Source organism: Gymnodraco acuticeps, unplaced genomic scaffold, assembly GCF_902827175.1.
Source record: "Gymnodraco acuticeps unplaced genomic scaffold, fGymAcu1.1, whole genome shotgun sequence".
Taxonomy (NCBI): domain Eukaryota; kingdom Metazoa; phylum Chordata; class Actinopteri; order Perciformes; family Bathydraconidae; genus Gymnodraco; species Gymnodraco acuticeps.
The window spans coordinates 50,091-69,866 of record NW_022991753.1 but is presented as its reverse complement, the minus strand read 5'-3'; the positions used below and the strand labels follow the sequence as shown (position 1 = coordinate 69,866).

The 19,776-nt window shown below is 41.8% G+C and overlaps 1 protein-coding gene across 2 annotated transcripts in view; it reads left to right on the top strand.

The window, feature by feature from the left end:
- The window catches only part of slc25a26 (solute carrier family 25 member 26), a 55,203-nt gene that overhangs the window by 723 nt on the left and 34,704 nt on the right, over positions 1-19,776 (top strand). For both annotated transcript variants that reach the window (XM_034199207.1, XM_034199209.1), the window contains exons 2-5: positions 1,043-1,199; positions 3,347-3,465; positions 10,924-11,028; positions 11,493-11,540. In XM_034199207.1, coding sequence (XP_034055098.1) covers positions 1,043-1,199; positions 3,347-3,465; positions 10,924-11,028; positions 11,493-11,540 — 429 coding nt within the window. The remainder of the gene's footprint in view (positions 1-1,042; positions 1,200-3,346; positions 3,466-10,923; positions 11,029-11,492; positions 11,541-19,776) is intronic.

The following is a 19,776-nucleotide window of genomic DNA, read 5'->3' as shown; positions in this document are numbered from 1 at the left end:
TAGTGACCTCCTTTACTTTCTTTGATATTGTGCAACATTTTTGTACTTTTACATTTAAAAAAGTATTATATAGGACATATATATCTTACACCACCTTCTTACTCCTACATTTATTTGGCATTCCTTTTTTTTCCCTTTTTCCCCAAACAATAACTTTAAATAACGTATGATCTTGTTGTAAACTATGGCGCATTGTTGTTTGTATATAAAGTAGGTAAAATTAGCTCCATTATGACCCGCTGCAACATTTAAATGGTGCTTATTCTTGAACGTCTTAATAATTTAATAATGTTGCATATTAAAAGACAGAATTCGATACTTTAGTGCATTCAACTTAAAATATTTGTCTTGTCATTATTATGCTTCTACTGTGACTTTGCCAAACTCAGAAAGACCAACCAAGTAAGACGATTTAGCCGCTAAAAGGGCAGATATTTCCATCAGGAGTGGGAGAGTTTTTACTATTTCACACGAATCGGGTGGCCAAGAACATGACTCATGTTGCCCTGTGTCTGCAACAGCTAACATATTTGCCATATCAAGATTCAAGGCTTTTATTGTCATTTGCACATAGTGTAGTTATGACAATGAACATCTTAGGTCACAGGCTCCTCCAACAGTGCAACACAATAAAACAGATAAAATAGTGCAAGTAAATACAATTACATATAATATAATAGTGCAGAGTTGTCTATATACAAGTAATTGGAATATTAATATATATGAGTTGCAAACAAGGCAAGGCAAGGCAAGTTTATTTATATAGCACTTTTCAACACAAGGCAATTCAAAGTGCTTTGACAGATGAATGTTATGGATGTTCTTTCAAAAGTTCAGGTGTTTAACAGTCTTATGGCCTGTGGGATGAAACTGCCCCTTAGTCTGGTGGTTATCCACTCAATAAGATGATTATATGTCAGCGTTGCATTTACAGCTTGCCTCCAAGTAATTCTTCTTTAAGTAAAATATCTGTATCTCCCACCACTGGTGTGATTGAGTGTGTAAAGCAGCATTATATCTCACAAAGTGATTGTTTTTCCAGGCGGGGGGCTGCGCGGGGATGTGTGTGGATCTGACCCTCTTCCCCTTGGACACCATTAAGACACGACTGCAGAGTCCGCAGGGCTTCCAAAAGGCAGGAGGCTTCAGGGGCGTCTACGCTGGAGTCCCATCTGCTGCTGTCGGGTCCTTCCCTAATGGTACCACGCTCTGTGATAGCTAGATATATGATTTGAAGCTCCATTGTTCATTGTTGTTGGTAATTGATATTCATACCACACAATTAAAGTAATTTTCCTTGTGTGTGGGCGGGGGTGATTCCCAGAGATAACCTTGCAATGTGCTGATCATAACCTCCATTGTTTGTGTTGAGAGCTTAGAGCTTCTTTTAACTGTTGCACATGGATTACCTTGTTACCTTGTCTAAAGTAAAAGCACAGTGAGAATTATTCAGAGGGCCACTAGTGGACTTTTGTTGGTTTGTGGCTGTGTGTTGCATGGATTAGTTCTTCAGTTAAAAGTAGTTTGATTTCAAGTGGTGGCAAACTCCTCTTCTTTATTTTCTGGAGGAGATCACCCTTAAGGACTCTTTTGTTCCTTGCTTTTGAGGATGCTTTGGTCACGTGATAGTTATGTACACTAGGGGCCTCTTTGCAGAAACCCAGTTTAGGATGACATTACAGAAGCATTTTTCCTTACTGTATTTCGGAAAAAAAACATTTAAGGATAGGAATTAAGCTATTACAGAACTGTACTAACTATGGGATTTACACACGTGAGTACTGAATTAGGATGTCATACATAGACTAAGTCCTAAGTCCAAATAACTTCCGAAAATGGCAGCAGCCCTGTTGTTAGGTCCATATGACAATGAAGATTTGGAGTTACATTAACACTGACATATAATCATTGAAAGCTTGATTGTTCTGTAAGATGACACTTATATAAACTGCCCAGTCAAATCATTTAAAACTTGAACGCTCTATTTGTTGTCACCTAGTTAATACATGCACTATAACCAAAGATACATGAAGTCTATATTCTGAACATAAATACAGGCATGACAGGATGAGTGCTGATTGAAGAACTAACCAAGGAACCAAGATTGCTCACCAAGATTTCTCGTTTCAAATATTTGTATTGAGAAGAAGCATACAAGTGTAAGCAATAGTACAGACTTCTTTGGGGTGGAAATCATGCTTCTCTTTTTCAACATAGAAGACAAACAGAACAGCCAACAAGAAATAATAAAGAAAAAACATAGCATGACAGGAATACCATACTTAATGACATACATAGTCATAGTGGGAAAGAACATACACAATAGTATACATACAAAGAAACTTAAAGGGCGCAAACGAGCCCAGACTACCCCCGCCGCCCCCACCCTTCCCTCCCCGAACAGTGCCACCCAAGCCATTAAAAAACGATTGTTTGTGCAATGCATCTCAGCCGACCGTCCCCCTTATGAATGAAACCATTGGACCCCACATCCTTTCCAATTCCCCCAGTCTATCTTTTAGGATATATCAAATTGTTTCCAAATGCAGAGTATCAGTCAATGTTGTTATCCAAGCTTTGCTCATCAAGTTTTCTGATGATCGTGTAGCGCAGTGGACTAGTGCGTTGGTGTTCGGATCAGGGGGAGCACAGGTTCAAACCCCACTGCAGTCAGCATGTCGACACTTCACCCCAAATTGCTCCTGTGGGGATTGCCCACAGTATTGAGCATGTAAGTCGCTTTGGATAAAAGCGTCTAACAAGTAACATGTAATGTAAAAAACATATTGATAACCCCGTTGGTGGGAAGTAGATCATCTGCATTTTAGAAGCTTCAACACATCCACCACTCTAATTTAAGTTTCTTCACAGCATAAACAAACGTTTACATGTTTGTGATTGAAAATGCACCAAGTTCATTTCTTATTTTAAAGAAAAATATTCGGTTGAAAGAAGTCATAATCAATGATTCAATCAAACAGCTGCAATAATCAGTATGACTGCCCTTTTTGAAGTGCATACCAGAGAACGACTGATAAAGATAAGACGTTAAAGTCCTATCGTGTTGGTTTGAATATAATAAAATCAATTTGCTGCAGTTTATAAATGAACACTCTTGCCGTATGAATTTATGTGACTAATGGGAGTATAAAAGAACCGAACTCTATCCGCATGACACACACTTAACTTTCTTAGCTTTTACCCTAATTGTACAAGCAGACACACACACATATACACACACACTCACACCGCAGTTTCTCCCCTGTCAGTGGTAGTGAGGGATATTAATTGCTGTATGCTGGTTGACTAATGGGCCTTAAATGGCTGTGGTTCTGCTTGGTTTCAGCCGCTGCTTTCTTTGTCACCTACGAATTCACAAAGTCCCTGCTCGGCGCAGGGAGGGGGCTAGCAGCTCCACAAGCGGCACCTGTCACTCACATGATGGCCGCCTCCCTCGGAGAAGTAGTAAGTGTCCTTCATTCTTCCAACTTTTGCCTCCTCCACTTTGGATTTTGTTGAAATCATGTTTGTTTGACCCCCTTTTAGTCATTCCAGAAGGCCAGCTGCCTTTTGTATTGTTGTTGCTCTTCCATGCACTCTTTCCCTTCTTTGCTTCTTTCCCACAACCACAAGTCCCCTATGAACACCATTGGCATGTCTGTTGACGTAATTGCCTTTAAAATTTCACAGACCACTAGACAGGGGGAGCAGGGTGAGTATGCGGTTTTGGCTTTAGGCAGCGTAGTCCAGCTGGGCGAGTTAAGGGGGCTTCCTCAAGACTGTCCCATCATTTCCCCCACTTGCTGGGTAAATAAGAACTCATTACTGCCTATTTACTCATATACTTTCCCAGCTCAGACCCCCAGACTCCGCCAATTTGATCTGGGGAATTCAGTCTTGAAACCAAACGAGGAGCAGCGCAATTTCCTCAGTCCATCCTGTCCCAATCACTCGCAGTGAACCTCAGGATCTGAGCCATATGGGGGCCACGCGTATTCACATTGGCATGAAGGGGGGTCGAGGGATGGGGAAGGAATGGAAAAAGGAATGCCCCCCTGCTATACCACCATGGCTTTCCTCAAAATACTGGGTTTTTAGTATTCATGGCTTTTGGATGGATGTAATTTAGCCACGTTTTTGCATGTTTATGAAATGGATTATTCCATATGGGATTGTGTTGACTCACTTGAGTTTAGCGGTGTCTTGGTGTCTCACAGAGTTACTCTAAAGAGTGGTGCAGGGCTGACGTATTTCTGAAGGCTGAATGGAAGTAAGCATTGCAAGTGCTCTCTCAAAAAGGCAATGGGATATTTCCATTACATCAAAGAAAAAGCTTTGTGGCAAACACACTTTTTGATACCTCTATGTTCAGCAAGATAGTCTCTATTAACACCACTTTTATCATAATTGAGGCGTAAATATTGCCACAGGTAAATAGCTTATGTTAGGGAAACAAAATCTTGGTTGCACCAACGCAATGCTAAATGGGGATTCGTGTTTGCCGTTTAGCCACTTGTTAGCAATCTCTGTTTTTAAAATGCATAAAAATGTCAGATCCTCACAAGTGGGTATTTTTTGACGAAATTACAAAATCTAGTAAGCTTGTATTAACCACCGCCCTTTTGTCATGTCAACTAACTAAAAAAACGATGTACTATGAGACGAGGAAATCCAGAAGTGCTAAAATGCTGACTCATTACCGGTTTTAGGACTCATTCCTGCACCACTCTTTTGCAGATAAGGCCGGAGTGCATCTTTTAACATTTTGGGCACTTTTTGTCTGTGGAACTTGAGTGTGAAAGGTGAGGCTGAGGTTGCGGCTACCTTTAACCCCGCTGTTCTGGATTTGAGCACATCAAAGGCACAAATCCTCGGAGTGGGGCTCAGCAGAGCAGGGGCGGTATCCCACTGCATTCTGAGGAAAACTGGATACGTCTTGTTCAAAGAGAGTAATCTTCAGGCTTAGCCATGAAAGGCCTACCCCGGTGTTGCCCTCGACTCGTATGAAAGGCCTAAACGCCCGCACTATGATGCAATTGCTGCCATATGACTGAGATTTTTGATTAAAAGTTATTTCACCAAGGGTCTTACATAAGTTTGCTGAGCCTTGGGCAAGTGGGTGTGATGCATTTGTTTCGTCTCGTGATGAAACAACTGTAGTCATTTACTTATTTATCGAAATGAATTGAATTAGCAGTGTTGTCCGCTTGTCTTTGTTAGTTGTAATTGTAAATTGAATAACTTTTGGCTTTGAATGATACAGTGAATCTATAAAAGTCACTTTGGCCTATATTGAAAATGAACAGAAAAAAGTATTGCTCATCCCTTTGTTTTTTTCCATCGTACATTGTTTTGCATAATATATTCATGGCCCAGCACCAGAGGCGTTCCCATACACACAGGCGTTGGAGCTGTTCTTCATGAAATCCCAGAAGGATGAAGTGCTCTGACAAACAGTGCCATCTTTGCACAAAAGGATTATACAGGAATGAAAAGTCAATAAATAAACATGTTGTTAAAACGTTTTTTTTTGTTTTTTTTTACTCCGCGCAAACTCAAACAGATTTTCATCAACATTTAGTTTTATCTTCCACTCTGCATTACATGTTCCGTCATGCCAGTAAAAGACAAGGGTCACCATTGTGTTTCCCTGGTCCCCTCCACCTGCTGGTCTTTCTGTTGCGTGGGCTTTGACACACAGAAACTTAAAGAAGCAGGAGAAGCTACTTGATTTTTGGTTTATGTCCTCACTTCCCCATTCCACCCCTTCATCAGCCCATCATCCTTTTCCCCAGGAGTCCATTTAGTTATGTTTTACCAACTGTTTCCACTCAGCAACATTCACAACAGGGGTTTTATGGGACTTTTTGCTTTAATAATCCAAACCCCCCAAGCCCCCCTCTATCTATGATGCACTCCACTTGGCACACACTTACTAGATGTGTACTTCAGTGTGTTATGATCATACCAGAGGGAGATATAACTTGTTGGAAGTATGAGATAATTCTTGGACATACTTGCATCCAAGCACTCTTTTCTTTATTGTCGAGCCTTTAGGTTAACAGATATTCATCCAGCATAAACAGTAAGAAAAAGCCTCATCAGAGTAATATGTGAAATGGATGATCAAGAACTTCCATGAACCATTTTTTACAATAGATTTAAAGTTCACTAACTAAATACGTTCATCAACTAAATTCGGTTTTGAAGGTGGTTGAATTGTGTAGTTTAGATGGCTTTCTGATTCGTAACAAATAACGAAATGCGATTGTTTTGACTGACATTTCAATAGTAATATGATTCACCAAACTAAAGAGAATGACGATTTTTGGAACTTTATTTAGATAACCATTTACAAATAGGGTTATTTTATAAAGTTTGTAGAATACTGCTTGGTATTAGGGACTTATCTCAGCTCCACAATACTTCAATCGGAAGGATATTTTTTCATATTTTGCTCTTACCAAATATTTAGCTTACAACGATTTGGATATTCCAAATGTAATCCATATTGCGATCTTTTGGGTTGATTGTGCAACTCTACTTAAGGGTACAGATACAAAGCAGAAATGTACTCCAGCTGTTTGGTAATGGTCTTCACATGTCATAACTAATTCCCTTTCTATGAACCTACTTAACGCCCTGTTTAACTTGCAGACAGAAGCAGGACAGACAGAAACGGTGAGGACAGAGAGGAGGAAAGTCATAAAAGAACAAGAGGGTCAAGACAATGAGAGAAATCTCCCCTCGCTCAAGCGTCCTGGTGTTTGTGTGAGTGCGGCGTTGGGACGCTCCTATAAAGAATGTGTAAGCTGATGACGTCTGTCAGGCTCTAGCAGGCTGTTATCCAGCCATTAGATCAGATTTATCTTCATTCGCATTCGCTCGACGTCTGCCCTGAAAGCTCATTTGTCAAGGCCAGGCGGCGGGTTTCTCTCGCATCTATAAATCCCCCCCCACCACCACCACCACCACAACCTCCACCAACACCTCACCAGCACATGTCTGTGCGAGGATGTACTGGAAAATACAGTGTGACATGACAAGATGGGGGGACAGTGAGAAGGAGGGAGGAGTTTTGGGGGTAGAAACTGGCAGCCACTTAACTTGGCACTGAGAAATAATCCATGCATCGCCTTCGAGCAGCGCCACACTCTGTGATTTATTGGCTGTTTCAAAGTTGGAGACACTCGGCGTCCTCATCTCTTCCCCTTTTCTTCATGACCTTTTTTTTCTTCCATCTCTTCCTTCCTTTCTTTTTCAACCCGTATTTCAGTCTACCTTGGTATTATCATGCATATCTAGTTGTGGGCGTGTGAGCAAAAATCCTGAAAAAAGTAATGGGAATATGGTTCATGTGATGGGACATACTGTAGTGTGTTTCAGGGGCAAAGATGGAGATATTGAGTTTTTATATGAGCTTTATTGGAATTGGTATTGGTATGCCATCGAGTTGGAAGACACACTTTTTCTACCATTCAACTTTAGTCCAACGTATTGTCTCATGATCAATAGAAAAGAGTCTTTCAGCTGGATTTATTGTGTTTATTTGAAGTAAGCTAAGGCCAGGACCATTTTCTCTTCACATGTGGGACTGCAGTATTTCCTGTTTGGCAAATGGTCTGTTTTGTGAATGCAGTATATTTTAATGACAAATAAATCCAAATAATTGAGGCCCATAACAGTTGTGGCTGCCAATATGTTTTTCCAACCTGTTGTTGTCTCTTTATGGCGCCAAATGATAATTCTGTTCCTGATTGACTGACCACTGTGTCCTCCATGAGCGGTAAAAGAGGGATGGAGCGAGGGGGGTGGGGGTCTGAGGGATGTAATGACTCAATCTGTGCATTGATTCGCCGTCTATGCCCATAATGTGCTGTGAGTCTCTGCTAATTTCCCATTCCTCACTGTGGTTCGCCCGTGATTGAGCGCCGTCTTCTCACCTTGTTGTTTGGCGGCCAGGGCTGGAAATTGAAAACGCGCTCTGTCATTTGGATTAACAACAACAACAACAACAGGCCATGAGAAACTGAGAGGCTCCGATCACAGGCAGGCAGCCTCCTAATTAACGCTGCCTGACAAACCTAACGGCTTGTAAATAAAGATGAATGGTTGCAGGTATTTAAAAGACTGCCAACGGATTTATAATAACTCTACACGCCAGAGGAAAGCATCGAGAATGAAGGGCAGGCAAAGTAGGTGAAGAAACGGGCGTCTGTCTTCCTGACAGCTTTCTCCACGTACAGCCCTCTCCTAAACATGAGGGACACATATCTAAATCTTTCATTTTTTACTTTGGTGGGCTTTTAAAAATATGATGACATACACCGATAAGACTCTTATCCTTTTAAAGCCCCAGCCTTATCTTATCATGCCTGGATTTATCAGCATTGTTCCCCTATTTGCTGCTGCTTTCTTCTGAAAGGGTCTCGAAGGCTTTGAGGTTTATCTTCTATCCACTCGACATCATTCTCTCCTCCCGTAGACGCACAAATGGCTCCCAAATAAAAAATGTCCCTAATTTATTTAGTATAATCTCTGGCTCATTTTGCCTTCCCTTCTGCAGTGACAGCGGCGGAAAGGCGGTCTCAACTCCAGGCCCCCGATCCAATTACATCAGTAATTACTTGTCATAGGCACTTTCTTTCTATTTAGCTGCCTTATTCCGGTCCTTTGGAGAATTTGTTAGGGGGGGAAAATGATGTACAATGTATTATAAATGGTTACTTGACCAAAGGGAGGGCAAATGAGATCTTTGAGATAGATGCAGCCGGCTTTAGTTATCTCTACAAGGCAATGCAGATAAACCAGTCAGGCCACTTGGTGGTACTGTTGCACCATGGGAATGCTGCAGCTAGACTATGGTCACCTGAAATACCAAACAGGATCGCTCTTTTGTTTTTGCTCTCATGTACACAGAATGAGGGTTTATGTTCTCATGTTGTATTGAAAAGCAAAAGAACCAACAATGAAAGTGTTGCAGCGAAGGTCAAACTAAAGTAATGCAGCATATAGTAATCGATAGTCAATAATATTTTAAGAGACGCATGATCTTTTTCCATGTCATGTCTGCAAGGTCTCCTTCAGCCTAGTCTGTGATTTCACTTGACTTCCAGGACTGCTGACTTCTCCTTTTTTGCTCGACAAATATTCACGTTCCTGCTCATAAGGTGTCCTTGGTGTCTTGGAGAGGGTAGAGTGGTTGACAGACGGGAGCCCTCTAACAGCTGTCGGAGTAGCCTTCTCCCCCCCTCGCAATAGAGTCTTATCCTCCAGGGTCCATCACCTCCAGAACTACCTGAGGCGCCCAAACGCTAAATCAGTATGGATAGCTGAATGGAGATGGAGCAGAACAGGATTGAGTAGCATTTGTATCTTTATTGCAATGCCTACATCACTCTTTTTGCTGCTGTGGCGAGGGTGGCACTAGCAGACTGGCATCTTTATAACGTGGGGGAGTCGCAGCGAGGGGGCTGTCTCACCAATCGCTCTGTGAGATTGCTCTCCGTTAGCCGGTGTTTCCGCTCCGGTGCAGGATAAATGGAAAATCAAGTCGCCAGGTGGGCAGCTGTGCCCGCCCGCCTGCCTTTAGGGCGATGGGAGTTTGAAGCATAAATATTCATGTCTGTCTTCACTAGCTGTTGGCAGTCCATATTTTTGTTGACACATAGCGGATGGGTTGGAACTTGTAGCGGGGAGTGTGGTTACTGAGGTGAGCCTGAAACTATGAGTTTTGATGGCAGCGCATGCATGTTTTTCATGTTTTTCACAGGTGAACTTTTAACCTGTTGCTCAGGTGTCATGTCTTCTGTGTGTACTAGTTTGTTAATTGGCTCGACTCTAACTACAGCACTCGTTAGCCCGCCGGCTTGATGTAATTGCTCTCCTCAGGCTGTGCCACATCACGGCCACCTGCCATGTAGAAAGAAACACAGGCTAGCACTCTGTACCTGGGCGGCACCTGGGACATAGTGTGTGGCTCCTGACACACCCACTTGCAATAAGAACAATATGGATATCGAAAAACCCTTTTTAAGGAAATACCGAGTGTAAATTAAGATTGTATTTATTCTGGCAAAACCATTGGACAGTATCTACTGCTACCACCCATGGATGTATGAAGGAACAATGATGTTGTCTTCACTTGCTTTACTGTAAAAGATGAGCATGAGCTAACTGGATACAGCGTAAGAGGCAGGGCCCCGTTCATTATAATAAAAGCTGCTCAGTGGCACATGAAGTCAAAATGGCTCAACTTTTGAGTGTAAAAATGTTTTCAAGTGATCTTCCCCATCCATGGTGCCCATAAAGCTTGTGTTTTCCTTAAAGCCTGCTTCCATTCGCTGCGTCCTGGCTGTTCAATGATCATTAATATGGACAGAAAATAACTTGCAACCTAATAATTTAGGTGCTGAGAGTTATTAGCGTATAAATAGTCTTGCATGTGGTGTGTCGCTCCAAATCATATTCAATCACCTGCATTCGCGATTGGAATAAAACTAAAGCACATTTGACAAAAAACTCTAAGAGAATAGCTTTCCCCGACTTCACACATAAATAAATACTTTCATCACACTTTTAGTAGCTGCAACTCCTTTTCTTTGTCATAGCTTATTACGTTGAAAACAGGTTAGTGAACCCTTGACCCCACCCTTTCTTGTGTTGATTGATCTGACACAGGCAATAGTGATAGCCCTATCCTGCTTTCTGAATTAGCCATTGGATAAAAGGCAAGTTTTACAATGGCGACTGTCAATCAAATGTGGGATATCGGTTCAATTTGCAGGATTGAAAATGCTGAGCATGGCATCACGTGACCGACACAGAAGTTGTAATTCTCTGGTTTTGTCACCACCAAAATGTGCTTCAATGCCTGGCGCTCTTCCTTGGTCGTGGTTAATCCGTGTTCTTTCCAACCTGTAGGTGGCGTGTCTGATCCGGGTGCCCACAGAGGTGGTCAAACAGAGGACCCAGGCCTCTCCATCTTCCTCCACCTACAACATGCTGCTGGCTACACTCAGAGAGGAGGTATGCAGCAGTCAAAGGCACTTTTCAATCATAACTCCAGTTTATTATTGCTCTGATCTTTATTTCTAATGTGGATTTAGTCACAATTCCTATCATTAATACCATCCGGCAACTTCTCTGGTTGTTCCAATAACTAAATCCCAACCCAGTAACTTTAATGAGTCAAATATGTTCTGCCGTTTATGATGACATTTTAAAATGTCACCAAAGATGGTAGAAATGAAAGGCCATATTGAGAGAAATAAGTTATAAAAAGGTGTAACTATTATACCATTTTCCTTCCAATTTGTTTTACAGAATCTTAAACTAAAACATTTCATTGGGTGTGTATTGAACTCTGCTGCTTGTACAACAATCACTTTTGTTATACTGTCTTGTGCCTTTGAGTTAAAATTTGAGATTTCATTAACATTTTCTGTATTTCTGTTATTGTAATTTTGTTGTGTCCTGTTATTTTTGCACAGGGTTTCCGAGGCTTGTACAGAGGATACAGCAGCACGGTCCTCAGAGAGGTAGGTTTCTCTATGTTTGCTTTTCTCTCTCACATATTCATCATTCATAGTAATCACAACCAAAGTGACCACCAATGAGATCACACACTCGCCTTTCTCTGTTAAAGATTCAGGCGCGTGCGAAGCACTTCTTACAGATTCTATTGAAATCAATTTCAAGAGTTTGCACTAAAGACAATTACTCCTTCAAGGCTGTGTAGTGAATTCTTTCTGATAGGCTGAACAAATATTGAGGCTTCCCACTCTCCTGACTGAAGACGTTTTAATTTCCTCTGGGCTTTATTGAGGTTGGAAATATTGATTTACAGTTTTTTTTCATCTCATTCAATTGCTTGAGCAAGATGCTCTCCCTCCTATTAGGGCTACATCTGATTAATTAATGCAATTAGTTGCGTTATAAATGCAAAACAAAACACGGATAAATGAGCATTGGGCTGCACTCCCTTGATGGCCGCTCACCTTTTTGTAATGAAAAAGCCGCTCTAGTTCTTTGATTCATGATCTTCTGTTTAATTGAACCTGCATACAAAATAATTGTTGCAAAAAGCTGCACAGATCTCTCAACCCGCCTGATTAGTTTGAATAGACCCGGAGAAGAAAATGAGAAAGGGAGGCAGAGACGGAGAGAGAAGTGTATGAAGGTGACACTTGTCTTTCCATTCTATTTTTTGGGGAGGTGGGTGTAATCTAGTCCCCTCTGCTGTGCTAGCCTGTACTTATTTTCTGCCTCACTAAACTGATGTTATTCACGCAAATTCCATCTGGACAGACGGGGAAGGGGGAAAAAAAGGACAACAAGACACTGTGATTTCTCCGAGGGGCTCTGAATAAATGAATACATTTGGAGGCTGGCGCATGGCCTGTGTGCATACTAACACTAGCAGATGAAACACAACGGTGGCGACGGGGATTTTGGGGCGCGGGAACGGCGAGGGATGCTCCGCGGTGATTGGCTTTGACGTGTGTCAGGAAGGTAATTCATTTTCTCTCTGCCTCCTTCGCTATCCGCCTATCTCCCCCCTTTTTGTACAAGCGACCCTGTCAGGATAAGTTTGTTTACGTGGTTTGGCGTGGCGCCTCCCCCCTCTCGCTGGTCCACTAATTGGGGTCCTCTCTGTGCTATATATTCATTAAGCTTCAGAAGGTATTTGTGATGGGCATGATATCACATGCAGGATGTGTGAGGCTGGCCTGGACATAGAAGGTGTGACCGATCCGTTTCACATTGTAACATCAGCCGACATTCAGATAATCATCCCTACCAGAACAAGTTTGAAAGAGTTATGGGGGATTTAACACAGCACTCGCCAACAATGCTTTTAATCAAACCCCATATCTGGATTATTGACTGAAAGTAATTATTTTGTCTTTAGACCACATTGATCTCTACTGTGGTCTGCACTCTCCTTAAGAATAAACTGTCGAGTTGTCTGCTGTGTCTGCAACTGTTGGGTTCCGGCTGAATAGAGCATGAAATCGTGAGATTCAGATTGTGGTGGAAATATTGGTTGCTGAAAAAACACTTTATTCAAGTAAGACGGCTGACTTCATTCAGTGGAGAAAACACAGTCTTATCATGAAGCTCCCAAGACTTTGTTCCGAAGTAAGAGTCTACTACTGCTGTTCATGCTGCCTGGGTCTTTATTCATTTTATGGAAATACAATCATACTTTGACTTTTTCTACATTTTGTGATGCCTGGCAACTTCACAAAATCATGTATTCCAAACTCTTTCAGGAAAATAAATACCTTTTACCACTAGATGGCATGCTTACATTATCACTGCTTTAGATTTGTGTCTCTTACTTTCTCTCATTTCACTCCAATCCCCTCTCTCCTGTACTCCCCCCTTCGCCTTCTTCCCTGCTTCTGCTCCCCCATCACACCAATCCAGCTTTATGACATTTATGAGCAGCAGTCACTGTACTGAAAATGATGACTTTTTTTTTTAATGGCCAGCCCTGTATATTTCTGATCTAAAGTGCTGTGAAGGGATCTTGGATTGGATCTAAACTGCTCCAATTTGAGTTTGAGTAATGAGCCTGGGATGGGTTATTAGATAGTCATTTAGTAATGTGGTGCTATGGGGGCTGTGCAGGGATAGGTGTAAGTGAAGCTGACAGTGTCTGACACAGTTGACTTAAGAGCCCGGAACATCGTCTGATTGGCTCCAGCTTACTGCCACACTACATATATCTCTCAGACTTGTGCTCTTTCACCCACTCAGTATGATAGCCACTTTATCTAAATCCATTTTCACATATTTAAGTGGGTAAGCACACAGACAAGGAAGATAATTGGCCTGGCTAAATGAGACTTGCCAATGAAAAATGTGTTCCCGGGTTTCCATTTACCGGTGTTATGTACACTTTTCCTGTGAATCAGCCTTAAAGTTTCTCCACCCTAACAGCTGGGACCTGGCAACCCGAGGTTCAAGATTTGGCGATGGGTGCTTATGAAACACCTCTCCATCCAGGCTCCTCCCTACACATCTCTGCTTCCTCTTTATTCTCCTCCTCTTCAATTCCCTGGTTGATTCATTCACTGCTTCCTCCATCAGAGGCTTTGGTTGTAATGCAAGACTTGCCAAAATTTGATTTAAATTATTACCTACAGGCCAAATTACATTGCTCCAACTTCTTGCTGTTATATTTAGTTTTAGAGCTGGTTTGAAGGTGTTAAGCAATCAGTTTTCCTTGAGTTGCCTTCCATCTACAGATCAATAGCGTCTTTGTGTTCAAGAAAAGCGCTATAGAAATCAAATGTATTATTATCACTGGGTGACCAAATAACCCAAACAATGTTTTACCAATGTGTTGGGCCACTACAAGCTTCAAGATCAGTTTCAGAGCTCCCTCCCCGATTCTTGGAATTTATTTTGCTGGCTTTCTGCCTTGTTATTGGATAGAATAGTTGAACAGGAATTCCCGGAAAAAAGAAAGAGTGCACAACATGCAGCAAAGGGCAGAGAGTTCAATTGAAACTGCTGTCGTAAGGTCTAATCAGTAGATTGTTTTCTTGATTGATTATTTCATTGTTTGGTCTGTGTCCACTAAAACTTTTATAATCCCAAATGGACATACTGTACACAAACTGCTTATAGTGCGAAACCAAGTGTCCAAAACCCAAAGATATTGTGTTTGAATTCATGGAAGATACAACAAACAGCACACATAGAGTACTGATTAGCTGGAACCATTTCTGCCTAAACAAGTTATCCTGTCATTGGACTACTGTTGCAACTATTTGCTTAGTTTCTTATCATTTGGACTTTAAAACATTAGAAACAAGATTAAAGGGCAAACAGCATCCAATAAAAACCAAGGAGATTTTTTGTCGGAGTGATAATGCAAAACCTACAGATATTAATTTTATGTATGAAGAAAAGCTCTGAATATTTGCTAATATTCACATTTCTAAGCTGGAAGCAATAAAATACTTGGCATTTCTGCTTAAAATGACTTGACCTATTATCAAAATATTTGCCTAATAATTTCTCTAGACACAGCACTCACCTGACCCCCGTCCCCTTATGTTCTCACTCTACTTCTTATAATCCTGTCTGGGCCCTTTTGCCACTCCAGGGTCCTAGTTGAACCTCCACCTCCTTCAGTGTGTTTGATTTCCCTTGTTACATCTCAGTTGTTGAAGTGTGTACATTGAGATATGATTGAGTTGTGAAGGGTCCATACTGAGCAGTGAGGGGGTTTCTGCTTCCTCTGCTGGGATGCTGAGGTTGAAACTGTATTAACAGACACGCAGCAGAGCAGATCTGACCCCCGTGTGGCCCTTTTTTGGAAAAGAGCCACCTTTCACCGTCTGTGACGCATGTTCAAAAGGGAGAGGTGAGGGGAATCACTCTCATATCCTGTCTCTGTGCTCGCTGAACCACACAGGATCGTGTTTATACACCCTCATATGACTAAGGCAGAGGAGAGACGGAGCAGAAAGAGGGAAGACAGACAGGCCAGGGGAGGCAAAATGTGTTTATTTTTCGCTACATACTGTATGTAAAGGCAAGATTTGTGGGACAAGTGTGAAGGCAAGGAGGCTTCCTCCTGCGCTGTGTATAGAGTTGGACATCGTCAGAGCTGCTGCCGTTTGTCTCTGAGTCTGACGGCAAACCAACTCCTCTAAAAGGCTTCAACACCTCCGAAAGACTGGATTACATTTCATAGAAAATGTCATAAGATCACCCTGAAATAATAAAATACTAAACCATGGAAATGATTAATATAAAAGTGGGATGTAATGCTTACAAGTGAGATAACTTTGTTTCAATGTGTTGCTTTTTGCAAACAGATTATTACAAAGTAATAGAACAATATTTGAACAGCCTTTGCAAGTCAGTTGAACAACCACTTAAATGAAGTATGGCTCTATTGGTTTCAAAGATGGATCTGAATGTTTGAAAGACTATGAGCTACTGGTGCTACCTTATCTGTTTACTCTGTGATCAATAAGAAGCTCAAGAGACCTGAGAAAACCTGTTGACCTCTGTCGATCTGACCCTTGACATGACTTGACCTATAGACGGGTGTTTGACCTCTTATGTGATAAGGACAAACAATAGAACAGTGTGTGCTATCTAGGTGTTTTGACAGTATTGTGGACACAGTTAGATATGCAATGCCAATTAGCACATCATTAAATTATTCTCAACTTCGACATTGTTGTATAAATGTTTGTATACAAGGATTGTACATGAATGTAAAGGTAGCAAGATGAAATGCTAAAGAGAGGCCTCAACCTGAAGTTTATATTCACATTTTGAATTTTCCCAGCATTCATTTCTTTAATGGATCATTATCTGTCTTCCTGCTGGAGGTATGGAATATCATTTTGGAACGCCTCCCTCTTGTTGAGTTGTTTGCAGGTTGATCTGACCCTTGTTAGAAGACTGATGGCTTTCTTAAGCTTCAGAGAACGACTGCGTGATCTCTATCACTTTACCACACATGTCCCTCTGGGGATTAATGCTTTACTCCCTACGCCAATCTTGATGACGGATGGATGGGCTTCTGTTCACAGTGCACATGTCATTCACATTAGTGTTGTTTTTGGTATCCAATTTTGTGTTTTCACTTTCTTTTGTGCGTTTTCCTACATCCAAGCTGGCCTATGTGCCTCTTTTTTACATTCCCTTAAAACATCTGGCCTTCCTTGGGGTGAACTTTGGTGGCTTTTCCTGCTACAGTAATCCAACTAAACCTCAGTACCTTCCTAAGATCAACACGTGGTGTTATTAATGACCTCTACAGTCGGATGTATTTAAGGAGTTAGCTGCCATGCTGTCAGAGCCACATGTGTGCTTTCTGCTCGGTGCAGACTTGGCCGAAGGGACAGTGGCTCTCTGCGGTTCTCCGTTGAGGATGATGCATTGGAAGTCTGTGCCACTGTGAGCCATGCATCACACGCTTATGTTAAGTACGTTTGTCCCCATTGAGCTCTTCAATCCACTCTCAAATCCATCATTAAACTGTAATATGTAAAGAAAGGAATTCTCTGTGCATTTCTGCGTCTCCCTGTGGAGATGTATTACCAGATCCTAATGCCAGACATTTTTTTCCAGGAAGAAGACAATGTTTCTTTTTACACAGATAAAGTTGTTTTCATGTGTCTCCCCTCTTCTGTATGTGTGAGTGCTGTGAACATGACCACAGCAGCCAATATTAGTCAGTGTGTCTCTCCGGGTCTCGGGGCTATGTTTGCTTCCCACAACTTAAAGCATGTTTGTCTCAATCCGAGCAGAAAACCTTTGGTACTCCACATGTGTTTCTAATAATGCACAGCCTCAACCGCCAGGCAAGGCTGGGGGGGGGGGGGGGGGGGAAGTATGTAACGGAGGGGGTTAGTAGGTCTGGATTGGAGGGAAAAGGGACAGCAGTGGTTTTAAATGTCATGTGGAAGGAAACTCGTGTCAAGAGTCTGCTGGAATCTGGTGCCAGTACACACGATTGAGTGTGATACATTATTCCCCTGATGGCAATTCTTGCAATGTAGATTTTGTTTGAATTGCGCACCTGTTCCACTTGAGTTCCACAGGCATTGAAGTGACATAATACCCTAACTGTCTAAATACGGTAATCCCATCTCAATCAGCCAGCCTATTATACAGTCACTATAGGAAACCTTTACACGAGGTAAACCTTCAATCAGAGCCACTTTAAATAACAGTAACATCTTATTTTCACTTGGAGTGACAGGAGAAAGTGAGAGTTAAGGGAGTGGAAGCAGGATAATACAGTGCTGTGCTATAACCAGACATGGGGAAGCAACCAGTAATTACACTGAAGGATTACAATGATGCATATCCCATCTCATTTTCATTTCACAGTAACTTTGGATTCAATAAAACCTATGATCCACTGTGACTTGCAGATACTTTCCACACTGTTTGTAGTTTGCTAGGTTTTCTGTTGCCCATTTTCCAAGACAGTCTTATGAGTCTCTCCAGAAGCAGCACCTGCTTCCCCCCCCCCCCCCCCCCCCCCATACAGCCAGTCATATGCCTACCCCCTTTGTCCTCAGTCACAACCATCATCATGCTAGCAGCAGCGCTTACGACCTACAAGCATCTGGAACAGACCACCTGAATGTCAGGGGTCACGCTGTGATGTCACTGCTTAATGTCTAATGGAAAGAGAGAAATATAAAGTGTCACTAGCACCACGAGCGTTCACCTCACTCAACCCCTGCAGAGGTTAGGGGTTCAAAACAATTCATAATTCAACACTCATCTATATTCAAGGCAGTGAAACCTGGAGCGGCTGTTTATGTGAGCCGAGGGGCTTACATGGTTTAATACTAGGAACTTGGTATACCACAAAAGTCATTCAAACCATGTCAGATTAATAAAATGTACATGTTTGGTTCGAGCAATGGGTAAATCTTTACCAGACAAAGGAGCAGTGTTCTTGTAAAAGACAGTCGTAAAACACATCTATACAAGATTATTAGCCTAATCGGCTGGGATCATCTACCACTTTGGTCCAGAAGACAAATATCTCAACCATGGGATGGAACTGAGGTATACAGACAGGCATGCTCCCCAGAGGATGAATCCTACTGACTTGATCCTCTGAATTGTATCCATCTAATCTTTGCTAGGGTCAATCAATAATGAGGCAAATATTGGAAGTATTACGTATACATTTGGTTTAGATATTCAAGGTCCCCAGAGCATGGATTTCACTTTAACAAAAGCTTTCTGACTGTGATCGCTTCTAACCAAAACATTGGCACTGCCCATAGAACATTTAAATTCCATCAACAGAAATCTGAGGGTTTTATCCCAGAGTTTCCAACTAAAGATGATTTCTGTGTTTCAGTCACCAGAAAATGGCAAATAAAGGGCAGCGATGGACTTACCCAATGAAGTGGAAATGACTGAAATGACCCTGAATATCATGTTAGCTTAGCACCTTCGTTTTATTAATGTATTTTATTTTGGCTGTATTGCCTAAACAGAGAAAGTTAGTGACTGGATGAGAAGTTAGATAATATTTAAAAACAGCTCGGGTGTCTTATCCATAACAGGCTGGTGTTTTCATATCCACAGATAGTGCAGTCCAGCTTTATGTTAAGCGGCCTTTGCCGAGGCCGTGAAACACATTGATCAGGTCCATGCAAGGTTTTGTTTGACTAACTCATCTATCTGTGTGTGCTTTTTCAAAGTAGCTGCGTCACTGCCAGTATACACTTCTCTCAGTATGGAGATTCTGTTATTTCCAGCTGTGATGCTGCTGTTATTATCTGATTCCCAGCTGATAAGATGTTTCTGTTAGTGAGAGACAGAGAGAGAAGCATTTCAGTTGTGGTCTGTGTTTTATTGCTGTGGGCAATGCTCCCAGAAAACATAGTGTGTGTGTGTGCGTGGCGTGCATGTGTGTGTGTGTGTACACCTCTGCCATGTGTGTTTAATACAGGCATCGGCGTGTGTGTGCCATGCTGGAGATATCAAAGCGGGAATCATTATTCTGGACCTACCTGCACGCTTCACTCTAGTTTGTCAGGTTATCTTACAGACTTGAATTTACCTGTGTTCATGTTCAAAAGTAATACTGATAAATAAACTTTTGGCTCATTAGAAATGTTTATAAAATAACCAGTATTCATTGCATTGCTGCTCCTGCGCAGTCCCACCCTATTCCAGTAAACCACAATTAGCATGCAAATGTCTTGCCTGACAAAACCACCCATATGTTTGCATAGAGTTCAAATACAAATAACTGTA